General features: G+C 45.4%; 1 protein-coding gene across 12 annotated transcripts in view; it reads left to right on the top strand.

The window, feature by feature from the left end:
• Nucleotides 1–18,205, top strand: part of HMBOX1 (homeobox containing 1) — a 138,952-nt gene that overhangs the window by 57,548 nt on the left and 63,199 nt on the right. For 2 of the 12 annotated variants that reach the window (XM_019537202.1, XM_019537203.1), the window contains exon 2: nt 8,616–8,699. The exons of the other annotated variants lie outside the window; for them this stretch is intronic. In XM_019537202.1, coding sequence (XP_019392747.1) covers nt 8,677–8,699 — 23 coding nt within the window. In that variant the 5' untranslated portion in view covers nt 8,616–8,676. The remainder of the gene's footprint in view (nt 1–8,615; nt 8,700–18,205) is intronic. 12 annotated transcript variants of the gene reach the window in all.

Here is an 18,205-nt window from a genome sequence, read left to right as displayed (position 1 = left end):
CTGTGTTGATGTTTGTGATCTTGTCCTTGTGATCGAGCTAGGTCTACATGGGTATGGGTAGCGATTCAAATCTTTGTGGTTGGCATTCAGGCACTGAGAGAGGGAGGCAGAGCATGGGCATACGAATGACCCCAGCTCAGTCTGAGAAGCTATTCTTTCAAAGCCAGTCATTGAACCCACCTCTGACATTCCTGAAATTAATTTTTAGATCCATCTCAGTATCACCTGGTTCACAAAACTGGACAACCGCAGGTCCGCTGACTGACTTGCCAACAGCAAACTAGGTAGCCACTGATCTGTAATAGCCTGAAATATCTAGTTTCTAGAGACTACAGTTAACCTCCTCATTGGTCTGGCCTACCCTGTTTACATGTCCTGATGCTGGAGGGCTGGGATATGCTCCTCACAGCCCCAGGGAAGTTTGGTTTTTTATGTCGATATTCTAGAGCCATTGCTGGTGATGCCAGCAGTTACAGTTTTATAGTTAGTAGGGTCGGAAGGGACCTGAGCAGATCATCTAGTCTGACCCCCTGCCATGGCAGGAAAGAGTACTGGGATCAAACGACCCCAGCAAGATGTTCATCCAGCCTCCTCTTAAACACCCCCAGGGTAGGAGCCAGCACCACTTCTCTTGGACGTTGGTTCAGATCATAGCCACCCTGACTGAGAAGTCGCGCCTCCTGATGTCTAATCTGAATCTGCCCTCTGCCAGCTTGTGACCATTATTTCTAGTCGCTTCTGGGAGTGCTCAGGGGAACAGGGACTCCCCCAGTGCCTGCTGGTCCCCCCTGACCAGTTTGTAACAGGCCACTAGATCCCCCTCGGCCTTCTCTTGCGGAGGCTGAACAGGTTCAGGTCCCGTCGCCTCTCCTCGTAGGGCCTGCCCTGCTGTCCCCTGACCATGCGAGTGGCCCTCCTCTGGACCCTCTCCATGCTGTCCACATCCCTCCTGAAGTGCAGCGCCCAGACCTGGACGCAGTACTCCAGCTGCGGCCTGACCAGTGCCGCACAGAGGGGGAGGATCACCTCCCTGGATCTGCTCGAGATGCATCTGTGGATGCACGACAAGGTGTGGTTGGCCTTCCTGACCGCGTCCCCACACTGCCGGCCCATGTTCATTTTGGCATCAGTGATGACTCCAAGATCCTTTTCTGCCTCTGCCCTGCTGAGAAGGGAGTTTCCCAGCCTGTAGGTATGGTGCCGGTTGTTCCTCCCCAGGTGCAGCACCTTGCACTTGTTGGTGTTGAATCCCATCCTATTCTCATCCGCCCACCCCTGTAACCTGTCTAGGTCCAATCGTAGCCTAGTCCTTTCTTCTAGCTTGTCAATGTAAATCTGCTGCTCTTGTCTGCTTTTCCTGTGCCAGACATGGCTGGGGTTCATAACACTTGCATCTTGCAAAAGTTGTCTCTTCCCTGACAAGTCAGCATCCAGCACAGTTGGGTTTGGCACCAGCTTGGAAAGAACAGAAATGACCCCACAGAACTGCATAACCGTTCCTAGAATAACCCTGGGATAGGACAGAAATCTCTGCTGAACGTGTGTAACTATAGCGGTAGTGCTCACACAGCTCTGTAGATGTGGGTGGTGTATGCTGCAATGCTCTGCAGTATAGATGTACCCTTCCCGTGTAGGCGTGTACTATCAAGCGTCATCAGGCCCTGACAATAACGGAGAGCTCTGTTCCTTCTATAACAAATGTATATAATATTCTTAGTCAACAAGTGTCCACATCACAGAACTGGCAGGACAGTTGGTACTAATTGGTGCCTTTGACAGGCTCGGCAGAAAGGCAAGAATGGAATGAGTCACTGAGACTCCACTTTCAGGAAAGGGCCAACTCCGCACTGTAGTGTAATCCTTGTCGTAGTCTTAGCCCAGCTGATCAGCGCCCAAGCTAGCCCAGCCCAGGTGTGAGCAGCTGCCCTTCAGAGCCGTATTGAGTTACTTCATCCTCGTTGGTCAGTGCATTCCCCCTGGAGTTGCTGTGACTTATGGGGGGCATACCCCATGGTTCCTTGCGCTGCAGTGACCTAAACTGATTTTTTTCTCTCAACTGCAGGAGGATTTGTCTGTTCTCAGTATGTGGGGAAATTGTGGAAAGGCAGTGGAGGACTATTGATTAGCCTGGATTTTCGTTGCAAAGTGGGTGAGCTGCCAACCAGAGCGGAAGTAGAACCTGGGCTCCTACGCACTCCCCCAGCTGCGCCGGGTAGCCCATGTTGAAAACAGCATTAAATAGGCATGGAGAACACCAAGGAAGAGTCTGAGTTATCAGAGGATTAAGGACCCCCCTCCAGCCTGCTTTACCAGTGCTTAAAAAGCTTCCACAGGTGATGTTTTATGGGGAATGGAAATAGGAGGAATGGAACTGATCTTTGGACCAAACGATGAGTCCTTTACTGAGGTCAAGGTGCATCTCACTAAAGTAGAGACATTTTTTAAGTTAGGGAACTTTAGAGGTTTTGGAGGGTTCTGAGGAAAAATGCTGATAATACTAAAGCCAGGTCTGCTATAGCTTAGCAGAATACTTTCTATTCCCTCAGCTCTTGACGCAGAAATCCTTCTATGCTCGATCCTCATTTAGCGCTCACTTTTGGCTATAGTAGACAAAGGATTGGTAACACATGTGAAGTCATTATATGACCGAAGTAACGCAGGTTGGCTGAAGAGGATATTGGCACTCCTGAAAGAGTGGAAAGCCACATCTTAGATGTCTTAATGGATCTTCGGGTCTTTCTGGAGACCCAAGTAACTGCAGCAACCAGCACTGTTTCTGTCATTTTAGCTATGAGTTAGCAGCCTTTTCTTTAGCAAAGAGCCATTAGCAAGCCTCTGTATCCTGTTCACCTTTACCTCCAACCCACCACTTGACTGATGCTTGAGAAATGTTTGGTATGGGAGAAACCTGGCCTGAACAGTGAGATTCTCTGGAAAATCAAACCTCCAGCAGTCGTTATGTAGCTTGCAGGCCCTCCCCACTCTTCTTTAGGGTGTCAGGCTGGCGGGATCCAAACCTGGACCTAAACAAGGGCTTCAGCACTGTGTAAGCATCTCACTTGGATTTAAAAAGCTCATGGGCTGGATCCAGTTTTGATGGGGGAGCTTCCTGCAGCTGCAGCCAAGCGTCCGCAATGCCAAGCTTCTTCCTGCGATACTGCTGGGGCTCCCATGCCATGGCTCTTACCAGCTTGGCTGCCAAGCACCTGGGTGAGAGCAGCAGTGTGGGAGCCCTAGCAGCACCACGAAAAGCCTGGCACCGTGGTTTGTTCCTACAGAGGCAGCCAATGGATGGGCATCAGTGGAGGAGGAGGGCAAGGGGTGGCTATGAGCCAACCCTGCAACGTTTGACACCCAATGTAATTTGTGCCCTTGTCACTTTGAAGTTCGATTATTGTCTTCCATGTGGGACTACAGTTTACGATCATCCCCAAATTGCCCCTAGCCAGACTTGAGTTAGACCTATAAAGCACTTTACTGACCGTCTTCTGGCTACTTGAAAAACAGCCTTCCTTGCCATGTTGATGCCATGACTGATGAAACTGGATGATGAGTTTAAATTACCATCCCTGAGGGGTAACTGGGAGGGGCTAGTGGCAGGGAATTATTAGCAAAAAGCTCCCTCAGCCCTGGAGCTTTTTTCCCAGCAACCAAAGTTTTGCATCTTCAGGTCCATATTCCAACACTTACCTATTTTCAATCGTCCTGTTTTGGGAAAGTTGGCTGAGTGGACTGTCGTATAGCTTGTGAGCTTTCTCAGTTTGGTTTGATGGTGAGACTTTCATATTCTGGAAGCCAGTCCTACTTCTGTGCGTGTCCTCAAACCTCCAGATGAGCCTGTCTTTTTAAAATAAATATAGCACATGGACTTTTCAAAGTACCATGCAAACGTTAGTCAGTCTGAACCTCTCCTAAGAATAAAGAACTCTTGTTGTGCCTTTCTCTGCTAAATTAAAGAACTGATATCTGAAAGCTGAAGCCAGATGAATTCAAATGAGAAATTAGGTGGAAATTTCTAACAGGGAGCCTAATTAACTATGAAAAAAAGTGGTGGATTCTCCATCTCTTGATGTCTTCTGATCAGTGCCGGACGGCTTTCTGGAAAACATGTTTTAGCCAAATAAAAGTTTTACTTTAGTCAAATACACATTTTTAGACTCAATGAGGGTTAGGAGGGGAAATTTAACAGCCTGTTTTTAGACAGAGACCAGGCTCAATGACCTCACAGTTGCAGCTGGCTTTAAACTATAAATCCATGACATTCAACCTCTTGGGTTATCTCAGTTTTGAGAGGAAGGATTCTTTTGTGACTGGTGCACAGGATTGCAAATCCAATTATTTGGGTTTTGCTTCTAGTTTGCAAACCAAAAATTCAGCACTGCAGTACCCAGGGGTGCTTTGCACCAGGCTGATTTAATGACTTTCTTGTGGGGAATCATCAGCGGAGTGTGAACCGGAGATCTTCAGCACCACAGCACAGACCTGCACCACTTGAGTTGAAGGAGTCCTTTCATCAATCAGGAGAGCACCCTCCGAGGCAGATATAGTGCCCATCCGACCACTGGCGTTGCACAGGGTGGCCTTAAGCCATAACTTAGATTCTGTTCCTCAGTCACCTTCTGTAAATCATCTAAAATTTGCCTGCCTCACAAGGACAGACTCTTAATTCATTGTTTGTGAAACCCTGTTAAGTTTCTCTGATGGAAGGTGTAAGAGGAACATGCAGAAGTTGTATTTTTCACCACTGTGACTCACTCGAAAGAAATCTGAAATATTTATCTCTCATCCAAATAAAGTGCTATCAGTGTGATCTTTGCCAAGAAACTTCCTCCTTGCTACCGCCAGTGGTGGTGGGGCAGGGTGAGCTGTACTTCACCACATCTAATTGCATCCAGGGAGAAATGCAAACCTGAAGTGGTTCCCAAGAATGTATTAGAAAACCTGAACTAAAATGAGAATGATTTCATGTCGAGTGAGACAAATGCAGAGTTGATACTCCAATGCTTCACACATCCACTTGTCCTTGGCACAGAGAAAATGAGATTTTTAATATCTGAAAAACAGATTGCCACGAAGACTCATCCATTGTAAATTTAAGCTGCCTCTATAGCAACTTAAGCTGGAGACAGGCTTGTTCATTACGTTCGATTCTACAATTGCAGCCATGATTTCCATATTAATATTGAATTCTTTTATTATCCCTGCTAGAAACTGGACGGGTTGCCAGTTGTATGTTTTCCCTGTGTTATTAACAGGTAATTTATTTAATGAATAATGCGAAGAGGGCAAAGGTTTGTGAGTTTTTACTTGCATATCAGCCATAGATTACAGCGACGCCTGTTTTTGCTGCTATTATTAAACCTGGTTCAGCATATTAGTTTATAAAAAAAAAAAAAAAAAAAAAAGAGTGGTATTGATGGGTTGTTTGAGAAGTTTGATGGCTGAAGTCATATTCGTTAGGTTGCATGATCTGGCTAAAATGATGTTTCAGTTGCCTCCCTTCTGACAATTAATCAGATGGGAGAGATCCTCGACACATCCCTTCACAATTTCTCTCTGCTCACGTGAACTTTAGACCAGTCATCCTTTGGGCAGGGAGAACCAGCTGTGACCCTGTCTAGTGGCTGCTGGCTCTGCTCTGTGAGCAGCTAAAGGAATAATTTATTTCTCCTCCGGTTTTTCCTATGTAGCCTTTGCTTTTGCAATTACAGCTGCCTGGAGGACTGTCAAGTCTACCTTATTCTTCGGTCCTGTGTCTGTGACTACCAGTAATCTCCTCCTGAATATCCCACTAGCCACCACAGCTTTTATCCCAGCACAACCCTAATACCTCCCAAAGCCTTTTCTCTCCCTTTCCATTTCCACTGAATCTCTGTTATTGCCCTCATCACCCGGGTTCACCAGCTTAATATCCCCTGAAGCACTTCCTTCCTCTTCCATTCTCAACTCACACCCATGCGCCAAACTCCCAGAATTTATTTATAATGAATTGGAAATCTTTACCATCCTATCCTTTCTAGCAGTCCTGTTACTGCCTCCTCCAGATTTGTTCCCTTTGTCTTATGCAGCCCCAACTCCACTTCTTAACACTGTTTAATGATCACCAGTTTGATCTTCTGTTTTCTTCAGGCCTTCTTCCAAGCTCTCATCCTAGAAGGAGGCATCAGAATTAGAGTCCTAAGATGCTTGTCACTAGATACTGTGTCCTTCAGAAAGTTTGTATATATTTAAGGCTATAATTTATTTCTGTTCAACACAAAAAAAACCCTGCTTTAGTTTTCAAAGACAAAATCTGGCAACCAGTCAACAATATGATCTCATTGCTTTTGCGACTGTAGTTTTTTAATGCAGTTGAGTTTTAACTGGGAAGTGTTTTGCTGCATAACTGTTTCTGGATGGGGAGATTTGAGGGGAGGCTGGCTGCAGGAAATCCCTGGGGTCTGTCTTTCCCCATCCCTCAGGGATTTAACAGTGTCACAACTGGGGTCCTAGGCAATAGAAAAAGATGGGAGAATTCACAGATTCACAGAAGTTTAGGGTGGGAAGGGACCTCATGAGCTCATCGGGTCCAGCTCCCCAGTTGACGACAATGCCAAGGTTATGCATTATCATATCAAGAAATGGTTCAGGATATACCCACCTGATCCTAAGGGCTGAAACAAAGCAGCGTCCCTTTCCCTTCTCCCTTAAATCCCTTCTCATCGTGAATGGGGAGTCCAGTATTGCTGCGTATTGCATTGGAAGGTTTGCCATCGTTTGCCAGCAGTTTTGTTCTGATTCATACGATTCTGCTTGAAGAGTGTTTGCTGCCTGTATCCCTGGATTTGTAAGTGTTTTCCTACTGATAATTCTAGTTCTAGTAATGCATATTATAGGAAGGCAAATCCTCAGTGGTATGTAGTACAACTAATTTTTTCCATAGCCTGCCTAACTGTGATGACCTGCCTCCTACTTTTCCACTGGTTGATTACCTTTGCAGTGCTTTCAATCTGTGTCAGTCTAGGGAGAAAGACACCAGCAATGGTAGCTAAAGAAAGCATTAGGTCATTCATTTTCCTAATATTTAGTGCCTACTTTAGAACTGCTTGCAAATGACATGAACTAACTAACTCTTCTGCAACTGCTCCAAGGTATTTGGTGACTGCAATTAGTCTTATTTCTTAAGTGGTAATAACCTCTGTCTTCCTAAACGGAGGCTTAGTTTATAATACACGCGTAGCCCCAGATATCAGCTTTCTCACAAGAGTGCTTGCTGTGTACCTTAAAGTATTTGTTTGATTATATAAGGAGATGGATTTGTTACAGATTATCCAGAGAGCAACGCTTAATGTTTCCAGATTTAAAATATATTCTCACAGAGAGCATTCAGCTGGTCAGCCTTCCTAGCTCTATAAGCTCTCCATTTATAATATGAGTCATTGCAATATGCATGGTGTTGACATGTGAAGAATTATGTTCCAGATGTAAAGACAAAGGGTGCCTTAAAATCGATGGCAAAGCTCTGCCTGAAGACAAAGGGAAGAAGGTTGGGCCCTAGCAGTGCTTCAGATGAAACAACTGAAAGGTGGCACAGGAGAAGTTAGAGGCTCACAGACAGGGCTTTCCTAACTGGGACCCCAATAATGGCCGCATGCATGTTAATCCTGTCTCAGGGCAGAGGGATCAGGGGTCAGCCACTTTCTGCAACGGTGAGCTGAATTAACACAGCTGGCCCTATGGTGGGCCGCCATTTGTGACCCCACTGCCACTTCTGTTGGCACCAATTCCCTCTGCCACTGAATGCTACGGATTCCCCCACAGCCGTGGGCCAGATACAGTCTCTTCACAGGCCAGATCCAATCCATGGGCCCCAGCTCACTGGCCCTTGTGCTAGGTGACCTCTCAAGGTCCCTTCCAGCACTCGGTTTCTTTGCTTTCTGTTCTGAAAACGACCACAGCAATGCACAGTATTTCAAATTACTACTCACCTGGTGAGGCTTTTACAAGGTTTTTCTCTCACAGCGGGCTTTTGCTTTTGAAGTGGGAAGTCAATAAATTGGATATACGGAAAAGTTTCTTTATGATTTGAGTGGCCAGGGTCTGGAACAGACTCCCCCCAGAGGTGGTACAATCGCCTACCCTGCAGATCTTCAACAAAACAACTGGATGTGCACCTTGCTGCGTTCATCTGACCCCAGCAGTTTTTCCTACCCAAGCACTGGGGGCTGGACCTGATGATCTCCAGAGGCCCCTTCTAGCCCCTAACATCTCTGAATCTATGAATACATCTCCAGTGCGTGCAGTGTACAGTCGCAGTTCAGCCCCTGCTGACCAGCATAGCTTATAGTCTAGGACAGGCAGGAAGGCTGGGGTATTGCACTTCATGAGACACTGCACAGCTCTTCTTTTAGTAGGGCTGGGTTTTTTGGGAACCGACATATTTGTAATGGAAGTTCCTAACCAGTACCATCCTGGCTGCATCTCCCTAGTGGATTGTTATAAAAGCCCAGCTAGGCTTGTATGAGGTTACCCAGCGCAGCGCTATCCAAATGTTATTGTCAGTAGCCAGATAATAAAATAAACCTTTGTTTTTTTGGGAGTGATAACTGTCTTTTTCTAAATTGTCTCTGTTACAGAATGGTAAATAACACCGAAGACCCCCACGAGGCTTTCTGACTTTCCCTCCCCATGTAAAGTATGCTCAGAACCTTTCCAGTAGTGTAAGTACCACATCAGCCAGTCATGCCAGCAAAGCAGAGACCTTACATTTCTGTTGTCCAGTTTCAAGAGAGCAGAGGAATGGTAACAGCAGTGGTCAGCAGGATGCCCACCTGCAGAGCGGCAGCGTTTTGGTGCTTGCCAGTCTCTCACTGCTGGAAATACCGACCCTGATTCTCTTTGGGGTGGGTTTCTGCTGTTATAACTCCAGCGACTACTTTGTGACTCCTGGTTCTGCATTGTTTTAAGAAGGAGGAGAATCATGATGCCTGTTATTTTTAGAGATTACAACATCAGCATCAGGCACTGGAAATCTCATGTCTCCCAGGCATAATGGTTAAATCTCCATGCAAGTTTTATGCCCTTCCTGTGAGTTAGTAGAAGGGGATGGAGAAACCATATGGGTGGTGATATATAAGAAAAGGGAAAAAGCCTACAGTAGTTTCCATTAGAATGGAAATAATTGCTTGCACCAGTCCTTGGTGGGAATGTCTCCTCTGTTTTTGCCTTGATGTTTTTTGGCTTTTTAAAGATAATTGTAAAGGCAGTATGAAAATCTATGTCCTTATGCTGCTGCGTGTCTCAGCTTTGCTGTCTCTTTTCCTATGATGTAACATTTGGATCTCAATTCAAACTACCTCAGAAATCAAGAGTCTTTTAAACCCAGTGTTTACATTTGGCCCCCTAGTTTATATGCTTTTGAATGTTTTTCATCAGAGCACACTGGTTTATTGGGGAAGCAGGAAAGAGAAAGAACTCAGTTTAAAGATTGAAGTTTGCCATATCTGAAACAGAAATGGGAAATCCTCTGCCGCAGAACAGGGAGAAAGAAGCAGGACTGAAAGCTTTTTTGCTGTTAATGTGGGAGAACCACTTTGAGGGATAAAATTATGGTTGCCTTAGGCATATCCAGGGATCCTGGTTTTCTCTGATTTAAAATAGTCCCCAAATCCACATTTTTCTGTGATTAAAGTGAAACACCACTAAAATATATAAATATATAGAGAGAGAGAAAAGTATTTCATTTTAATCATGGAAAAATGTGGATTTTGGGTTACTTTTTTAATCTGAAAAGTGGGTTTGGTTTTTTTTATATCAAAGAAAACCAAGATCCCTGGTCATATCTATATAATATGAATGCTGGTATAGTCACACACCGTTTCTGCTGCAGCTCACAGCAGGAGTAACAATTGAGATATTTGTTGTATAATGGCTGATTGTCAAGTAATCCACCACCGTGATTCAAAGAGGCTCTTGGGTGTAGCCATCAGATGGTTATTTTCAGCTGCAACTGGATTTGAACAACCAATGTTGACTTGAAAGGCTCCTTATCCCACTACCAGTCCCTGGAGCCTCCCCATGTTCTCTCCTCCTCACTGGAAATAGTTTAGATTTATTTCAGCATTAAATTAGGCACCCTTTAAAAATTGTGAGGGCCGAGTTCTCAGCAGGAAAGAAACCTGGATGTAATGCAGTATCCTTTTGCTCTCGTTATTATGCCCATAAATTTGGATGCTGCAGAGTGACTGGTGGTTTTAGAGATCCTTGGTATGCTTTTATAGGAACAAGGAACGCTCCAGCTGTCAGTTTTAACTCTGAATCAGATCTTAATGAAAGGTCAATGCATAACTTTTACATTTTGGTTATTGGTACCACTGGCCTGTCTACATTTCAGTTCCATTTTACCTCTGAGTCCTGCTACATGTTCAGATTAAAGCTGGACAGAAACCAGCTATAGAATTGTTACACATCTTCAAGCACTAACTTTATAGCTGGTTGGCTCTTTTTATGGCTGGGTATAGTCATTTTTATTACATGATAATTACTTTGCATGTGTGGCCCATCTAAATTAATTGCAGGATTAACCCATTCATTGTGTGATCTTTACTTTGCGCATGTGGCTGGTCTAAATTTATTGTGAGATTGACCAGTTAATAGCATAATATATGTAACATGTAGCAGGGGCATTTAACGTCTTATAGTTTCAGTTGGATTCAGTTGAATTCAGCTGTATTCTGTGGGATTTAGCGGCCTTCCCAAATTGTGGTGGAGTCTTGCTATCTTCTACACCAAAAATGATAACTTTTCAGCTGGTCCGTATATGCGTATGTGCTGTTAAAAAAAAAAAAAAAAAAAAAAGGTTCCTTGGGTTGTATGTGCCTTATGGGGGAAGGGCAGGGACAGGGGATGTTGACTGAGTAAAATAAGGCTGAAACTATTTGAAGAGGTAATATTTGACTGCAGGAAGTGCACTGTGTTGCCCCAGTTAGGGTATATGGTATAAGGTTTGTTGTAAGTATAACTGGTATAAGATTTATCTCTCTGTCTGTCTGTCTATTTATCATTGTTATTCTCAGATGAGATTAATTTTTAAAGGAATGAATTGGTTCATCAAGTAAATGATGGGGGAAAAGAAGGTAAAGCCATAAAACAGTAATGGTAGAAACTTTCCCTCCATCTGACCAGTTGTGAAATCATGACCCATTTTATGTGCAGCCACATGAGAAGCCTATGGAAGGAAGGGAGGGAGGGAGAAAGAGAAAAGGAGGAGGGAAGCAGCTCTCAAATCCACTGCAAACAAAAAGACCAAAAAAAAAAAAAAAGGTTCAATTTGTAATTCTTCTTGATCAGTCTGCAGCACAGGAGAGAGCGCTCTCAAAAGGGCAGGAAGTTCAAATCTAACTTAGTACAGGACTTGGTTTTTGGTACAACTCAGCTTTGAGTCCCAGAGAATCAGCTTACAGCTCTGAGACAAGCTCCTTCCTCGGTCCAGGATGCCCCTTCTAGTCCAAGGTCCCTGCGTTCCCTCTGCAGCCTAAGGTAGACGAGTTCTCTGTTCCCGTTTCTCTATCTGTACGTTGCAGAGGATTATCTACTCACAAGATTGCTACAGATTCGGTTAATGTGTAAGGCAATGAAATATGATCATAATGTCTGCATTCATTGCATGTTTCAAGCCGCATCCCAAAATGTGATTTATGGTCTGATAAGATCAGATCGTTTCAGCACCACCTTTTCCAGAGAGTATGGGACAGGCCAGCGCTGACAGGTTGTGAGTGGGGACCCGTGTGGGTCACGGATGGCTCTAACCTTCCTGGAAGAAGGCAACTTGGGTCTCACATATTCTTCCGACTTGAGAGGGGAATTTGATCTAACTACACTAGACACTTCTGGTTCTGTATGGCTGCCTAGTAATGTCAGGGCTGTGGCTTTTTTATGACAATAAAAGCCCGAACGTAGCTGAAGTTCGACAACTAAAATTGGTTTTGCCTCTGTGATTCAGGGAACTGGTGTATGCCGTACTGGCCTGCTTTTGCCAATGTGAGCTGCACCTACCCAGTGATGCTTTGCCAGTAATGTTTTACCAGTAGCCCCTTTGTAGTAAAGAGAAGTTCTTATCTTGGAAGTAAAGCATGAGATAGGAAGCTCTGTGTGTGTGTGTGTGTGTGTATTATATAGGCTTTTTGTTGCTGTTTCTCTGATACTTTGTTCTCATGACTAAATGGGTATGATTTGTTTAAGAAGGCTCTTGATCAATACTGCCAATCATGGGTTACAAAGGGAGGCATCAAGGGTGTTTGAACCCCAGTCAGGTCTGCTGGGGAGGACAGGGGGTGGATAAGTGGTTTTGTGCACATACATGTCAATGTAGTTGGGTCCCAGACTAAGTCTGTGTTCCTGCCACTTTCCTGTGTGAGGTTTGACAAGCTGTTTTTGTCTCTCTCTGCCTCAGTTTCCCCATCTGTGAAGGAGCATTGATTGTGCTGCCTTGCCTTGCAGGAGCGCTGTAAACAGAAGTAGGTTATGAACAGCAACATGTTCAGATTTGATGGTAATGGGGCCAGTAAGTGCCTAATGAACGATCCTAGTCTGAGACAGGGAAAGAAGCAGCTGAGCTGAAGGGATGAACCGGGAGAAACCGGAAGTAGGGCAGTGACTCAGCTAGCCGCCATACCCCTGACACCTGTAAAAGTAAAGCTTACCTGTCTAGTACCTGGATGGACTGTCACTTCCTGTCCCTGGCATGGTGGCTCAGTTTCCCCATTTAACTGGAGGAAAATGCTTTATTGCTTTGCGTGGATTGGACCCTTTGTGTAACTTGTGAGTGCAGGTCCTGTCGCCCTCTGTCAGGGGACTCCTGGGTCCTTTTGTTCCTTTCTAGCCCTGAGTTGTTCTTTGTGGAAAGGGTTTAGCCATTACTCGGTACACAACTCTTTTTATCTGATCTCAGGGTTTGCCCCTGAGTTTTGGTTCTGCATATGGTCACAGTCCTGCCCTGCACTCAGCCATCCTCGCTGCTCTTTGCTCTCTTCTTCGCTTCATAGCCACAGTTTTAGTTCCTTCTAATGGCTGCAAGATAATTATGCTGGTGGAAACCCTATTTACTTTACTGATGGGGAACCTGAATAGCAGGGAGATGTAAAAGCATCCGTCAGAGTTGGCACTACAACTCAGGGCTTCCTCGCTCCCAGTCCTATGCCTAGCCAAAAGCAAGCCCTCATTTTTAAGACTTTTGATTAGGAAAATAGCAAGCATGTTGCAGTTTTCTCTGGAAAGCGAAGCATAAAGTGTCCCCATTTGACAAACGGGAGGAAGGTAAGACACACAAGTCAAGCTGTCCGTTGAGGTTGATGCAGTGAGTCAGTGCGAACCCAGGTCTGCTTTCTGCCAGCCAGCCCATATCCACTGGACCACGCTTGAGCAAGCTCTGGGTTTTTGCTAAAGCTTTCTCAGAAACTTGAGGACTCCTAAAGGAGCGATGTGTTGATATTCCACTCTCAGCTTGTGTGCTGTAATTTGTGTAGCGGTGAGTATTTGATTACGTTGGATTTATTTTCAGAAGTTTCAGGCTGCTCTTATTAACTGTCACCATTTTGATCGAAAGCGTATGGCAGCGTTCTGCATTCATAAGGCAGTGTTTTGCATTCATCAACCGAACCAGTGGGGCTTGAGCTCAGTAGATCAGTTTGAAGTCTGATTTCACTGCTCGGCGTTGTTAGGTTTTGTTTCCCTGGGACAAGAGCAGGCGTTAGAAGTGCTACATTTTGTTTGTGCATCAAGATGAACAGGAGTTGAGTCCTCTTTGAAAATCAGTAGGAAGAGAAGTGATGGCAGAAGCTAATTATGCTAACATACGGGTAGGGATGGCTCTATGTTCATTGACATGATGAGCACTTAAGACCTGATTTTTTTCCTCTCTTGAGCGCGGGTATAACTCTGCAGAAGATGCTGGAGTTGCTACTGATCAACATAAGTGTTGCCTAGAAGAGAGCTGGCGTCTTAATTTTCTCTGGCGCCCCAGAAGTCTCAGCACTGACGATGCTTCAAAAGAGGCATTACTTAATAGAGCGCAAAGGATTTGGGGGCCTGTCTGTGGCGCACAGCTGCCTTCCCTGCAGGCTGGAAAGAAAATAGGAGATGCATGTGAAGTGGGAATGAAATGGGTGGAAACCTGTGTTGATGGCCAGAGTCCAGTGTCCCCCAGAGGCTGTGGTCTCTGTGTGATCATTAAATTGTTTCTAAGGTTTCTCCTATCTGCAGGTAGATGGAGAGCAGGCGTTGAGCTGGTACAAGCGGATATTAGTTCAGAGGAGCAAACTGGTGTTTATGGTGTGCTCTGTGGAGTGATCTCCTCTGTGGAGGGAATTTCAGCATTTTCACTGAGTTCTCTGTCAGCATCAGCTGAAGCTATTGGTAGCTTGGGAAAGATGAAAGGGGAGAGAAGCAAGAGCCTAGGGCAGGGAAGCCTCATCTGGATGACTAGGGTCACAGAAAAAATGTGGGGGGGGGAAACATTTTGTATAGCGTAAAATGTTGCTAAAAATTGACAAAGGAGAAAGAATAGCCTTTCATTCTGAATCACCGGTTGAACTGTAACCCAGGTTGGTTATGAGAGCATGTCTCTGCAGTGGCTTATGTGAATCAAGTTGTTTGGTCTCAGTCCAGTTGGATAAATATACCATGTCACCACCGTGAAAAGCAGCATTGCAGTGGGTGACACTTCTGCGGACAGTCTCATCGGAAAAGCCTCAGAGCAAAGGGGAACCTTAACTGGCTTTTCGTATCTCCTAGGTGGGTTGAAAGTGTGGCGGCTGTGTTTGGACGGCTGCTGCCTGGGCCGTGTCTGTTTAGTGGCTCGGTGACTCTGGTCTCCAGGGCCGTAAAGCTAGTAGTTCTTACCAGCACTAGGTTCATATACATGCGCAGCTCGGAGACTAAAAAAGTTTGCCTGAAGTTCAGCAACCTCAAGCAAAGTCTGGTGTGAGTAACTCTCCCCAGTTGTCAGCTTTGTCCTGGCCTGCTTTACCCACCAGAATATTCTTACAGTTAACCTGGGACATAACCCAAAAGGTGGTTAGCCACATCAGTCTGAAGCCAGGCAAAAGGTAGGGCAAGGTAGCATCCTAGGGCATGTCCAGGTGAGCGCACACCTGTGGTTTGTGGCACCGCAAAGCGCACACGCCGCATGCACAGGTGTTCGCTGTGCTGCTTTGCAGTGCAATGGGGTTTTTGACACTGGGAGGGAGACCCCGGATTGAAAAAACACTGCGCCCCACAAAAAACAGGGCAGCATATGTGGCAGCAGATTGCGCCAAGCAAAACCAGAGCCTGGCCAGCCGGAGCCACGTTCTGGCTGCTGACCAGGCTCCACACACCTGGATTGCCACTGCTGGAGCCCTGGGAGACCCCCAGGACCCCAGGTAAGGCTGCTGGGGCTAGCCCAAGTGCTGGCCCCAGCCTCCCTACCGCACTGAAGGTGACTTGCCACGTGCGAGAGCGCATGCACAGGGGCATTCCCTGGGGACAAGTAGTAGTGGCACAACTATGTGCCATTGCTGTTTATCCCTGGCAAAATGCACATGCGTGCTCATCTGAACATGCCCTTTGAGGCTAACTGGTTCAGAGAAGCATGGGCTTTTGTAGGCAACAACCTACTTTATCAGATGCTAGCATGAAAACTTGCCCGAAGATACCACCCTGCTCTACCTTCTTCATGGGCCGCAACGTAATTGTAAAGGAAGGAAAATCATATGGGCAAAGTCAAGTGTAATGATTCCTTCCGCTCCCTCCCCCCCACCCCCCCCCAAAATGTCCAGCCTTGGAAATGATCGTGTTTTGTCAAAAAAAAAAGGAGGGTGACACGCTTAACAGGACAGAATCAAGGGTCTTCCCATGTGAGAGCAGAGTTTGCTGTAAATCACAGTCATCTGGACATGCAGCTTGCCCACATCCTGATCAGAAGATAGGGTATCTGATTACTGTCTGTGGTAGCTTGCTAAAAAGGTAGGCAAGTTTGACAGCCTCCGGCCATCACTAGCTTCATGTACTCACTGGCATCTTCAGTCCTTATCTCCTGTCTTCCTTGTGTTTTGCCTGCTGAGCCTTTTGCAGCTGGTTAAATCTCCCAGCAAAAAGAGGGCACTAAAAAGCAAATTGAATTAAAGCTAGCCATAGGGGTTAAGGAGAATAAGAGGCTCTTACAAACATATCTGGGGATAAAGTGCTAGAGAATGTCCATTAATTAATGAGGTGGATGAAATTATAATGGTTCTAAAATGACTGATTTACTTAATTGCTTTGTAAATTGGTCTTTAACAAGGAAAGCAAAAAAGAGGGGACAAAGAACCAGAAAGTAAGGGAGACCTTGTTTAAAATCTCTGTGCTAAATAGTAACTTAGTAGAGTTATTCATTAAGGAGCAGAGGAGGCTTGGGCATATTGGATGTGTTCCAGTGTTGCCACCTCCTGCAATTTTTTATTGCAAGTCTTGCAATATTTATTTCTTGTTCTCCTTGAAGTCCCAGTTGCTGCAGTCGTTTGGCTGTGTGAGGCACCCAGTTTTCATTTAAAATGGAAAAGAGTGTGTGTCTAGCCCTTTGTGTAAAAAAAAAAAAAAAGCACTTCAAAATGCCAATTTCAAGGTGCAAAATCCAAAAGGCAAATAAAAAATTATCTTGGGTGTATACTTTTTAAATGGAAATTCATGTATCAAGGATAGTATCACCAGGAATGCAGGTAATAACCTTAGACAGAGGGACTGTATCTTGAAAATCACACATACCAGAAAGGATCTTGGGGTCATAGTGGACACCATGTGCTCCCATCACAATGCTGTAGCAGAAGAAAACTGATATATAACCAAGGAGCAATGGGAGAAGAAGAGAAGTGATTTTCTCTCTGTAGATAGCCTTGGTGAGATTGTTCCTGGGATACTATGTCCAATTCTGGCATTTGTATTTTTAGAAGGATGTTGAAAAATTGAAGAAGGTGTAGAAAAGAGCCAGAATAATGATTGGGAGGGCGGAGAAAATGCTGTGCAGTTTGAACTCTTTAAGTCTCTAATTTATCATAAGAAAGATTGAGAGGCAACTTGATTACAGTGTATAATTGCAAGAAAATACCGGATACTAAAAGACTCTTCAATTTAGCAGAGAAAGGCATAAAAAGAGCCACTGTTTTGAAGCTAAAGCCTGACAAATTCAGACTGGGAATAAGACATGCGTCTGTAACAGCAAGGGAAATTTGCCACCAAGGGAAGTGATAGATTCTCCATCTTGTGATATCTTCACACCTGGATGGCCTTTTGGATGTTATACTTATAGTTATGGGCAAGTTGTCAGGCTCACCACAAGGGCATCTGGGTAAAATTTAAGGAACTCTGGTATACAATGTGTTATCCTAGATCAGCGTTTCTCAGCCCATGGGTCGTGACACAAAAGTGGGTCACAAGAATATATGAAAGGGTTACGAACAAACTTTAAAAATGGATTCTCCTTTAAAGAAGAAAAGCAGGGAAACGATGGCTTTCCCCTTGGAGACTGGCAGAGTTCCGGCCTGCAAGGGGCTGCTTGGGTCCCCCCTTCCCCCACACACCCACCCCCTGCCCCACACGCTGTGGGGCTGGGACCCGGGGGCAGGGGGCATGGGTTGAGACTAGCCATTGATGTTTACAAATGGGTCCTGGTACAAAAAAGGTTGAGAATTACTGTCCTAGATGAGGCAAGGGAATGCTGCTCTAGCACCTCCCAACTTCTAGCCTAAGCCACAGCAGGCGTGTGCCTGCATTTCCTCAGTCCACGGGGAATGTCTTTACCATGACAAACTGGTTTAGCCTAGGCAGGTTAGACTAACCTGCAAAGATTGGGTCAATTCAGGCTCAGGCATTTTGAATGCCTGTCCCTAGCCCAGGAATGGCAGAGGCCCGATCCTGCAGACAGTGGCTCTAGGTGACGTCTGTCTCTGCCAGTCAATCAGATCCCCTGGCTGGGACATAACCCAGCACAACTGCTCCTACCGCAAGACCAACATTCGTTTGTAGCCTCAGTGGCCCTTTCTGAGAAAGGATGGATTAACTGTACAGTGAAAAGTGGGTAAACCAAAGCAGCTTAGATCTTGACGTGAAAAGTGTAATATTCTGGTCTGTCCCTAGTCCCTGACTGAGGTCCAGTCCCTTTCTTTGCAGCAGAACAATGCACCGTACTTTTGCTCAGGAAACGGAGGCGAAGCTG

The sequence above is a fragment of the Crocodylus porosus genome, unplaced genomic scaffold (genome assembly GCF_001723895.1).
Source record: "Crocodylus porosus isolate Cpor-Errol unplaced genomic scaffold, CroPor_comp1, whole genome shotgun sequence".
Lineage (NCBI taxonomy): Eukaryota > Metazoa > Chordata > Crocodylia > Crocodylidae > Crocodylus > Crocodylus porosus.
The sequence above is the reverse complement of the archived record's forward strand: the minus strand, read 5'-3'. Positions and strand labels throughout refer to the sequence as shown.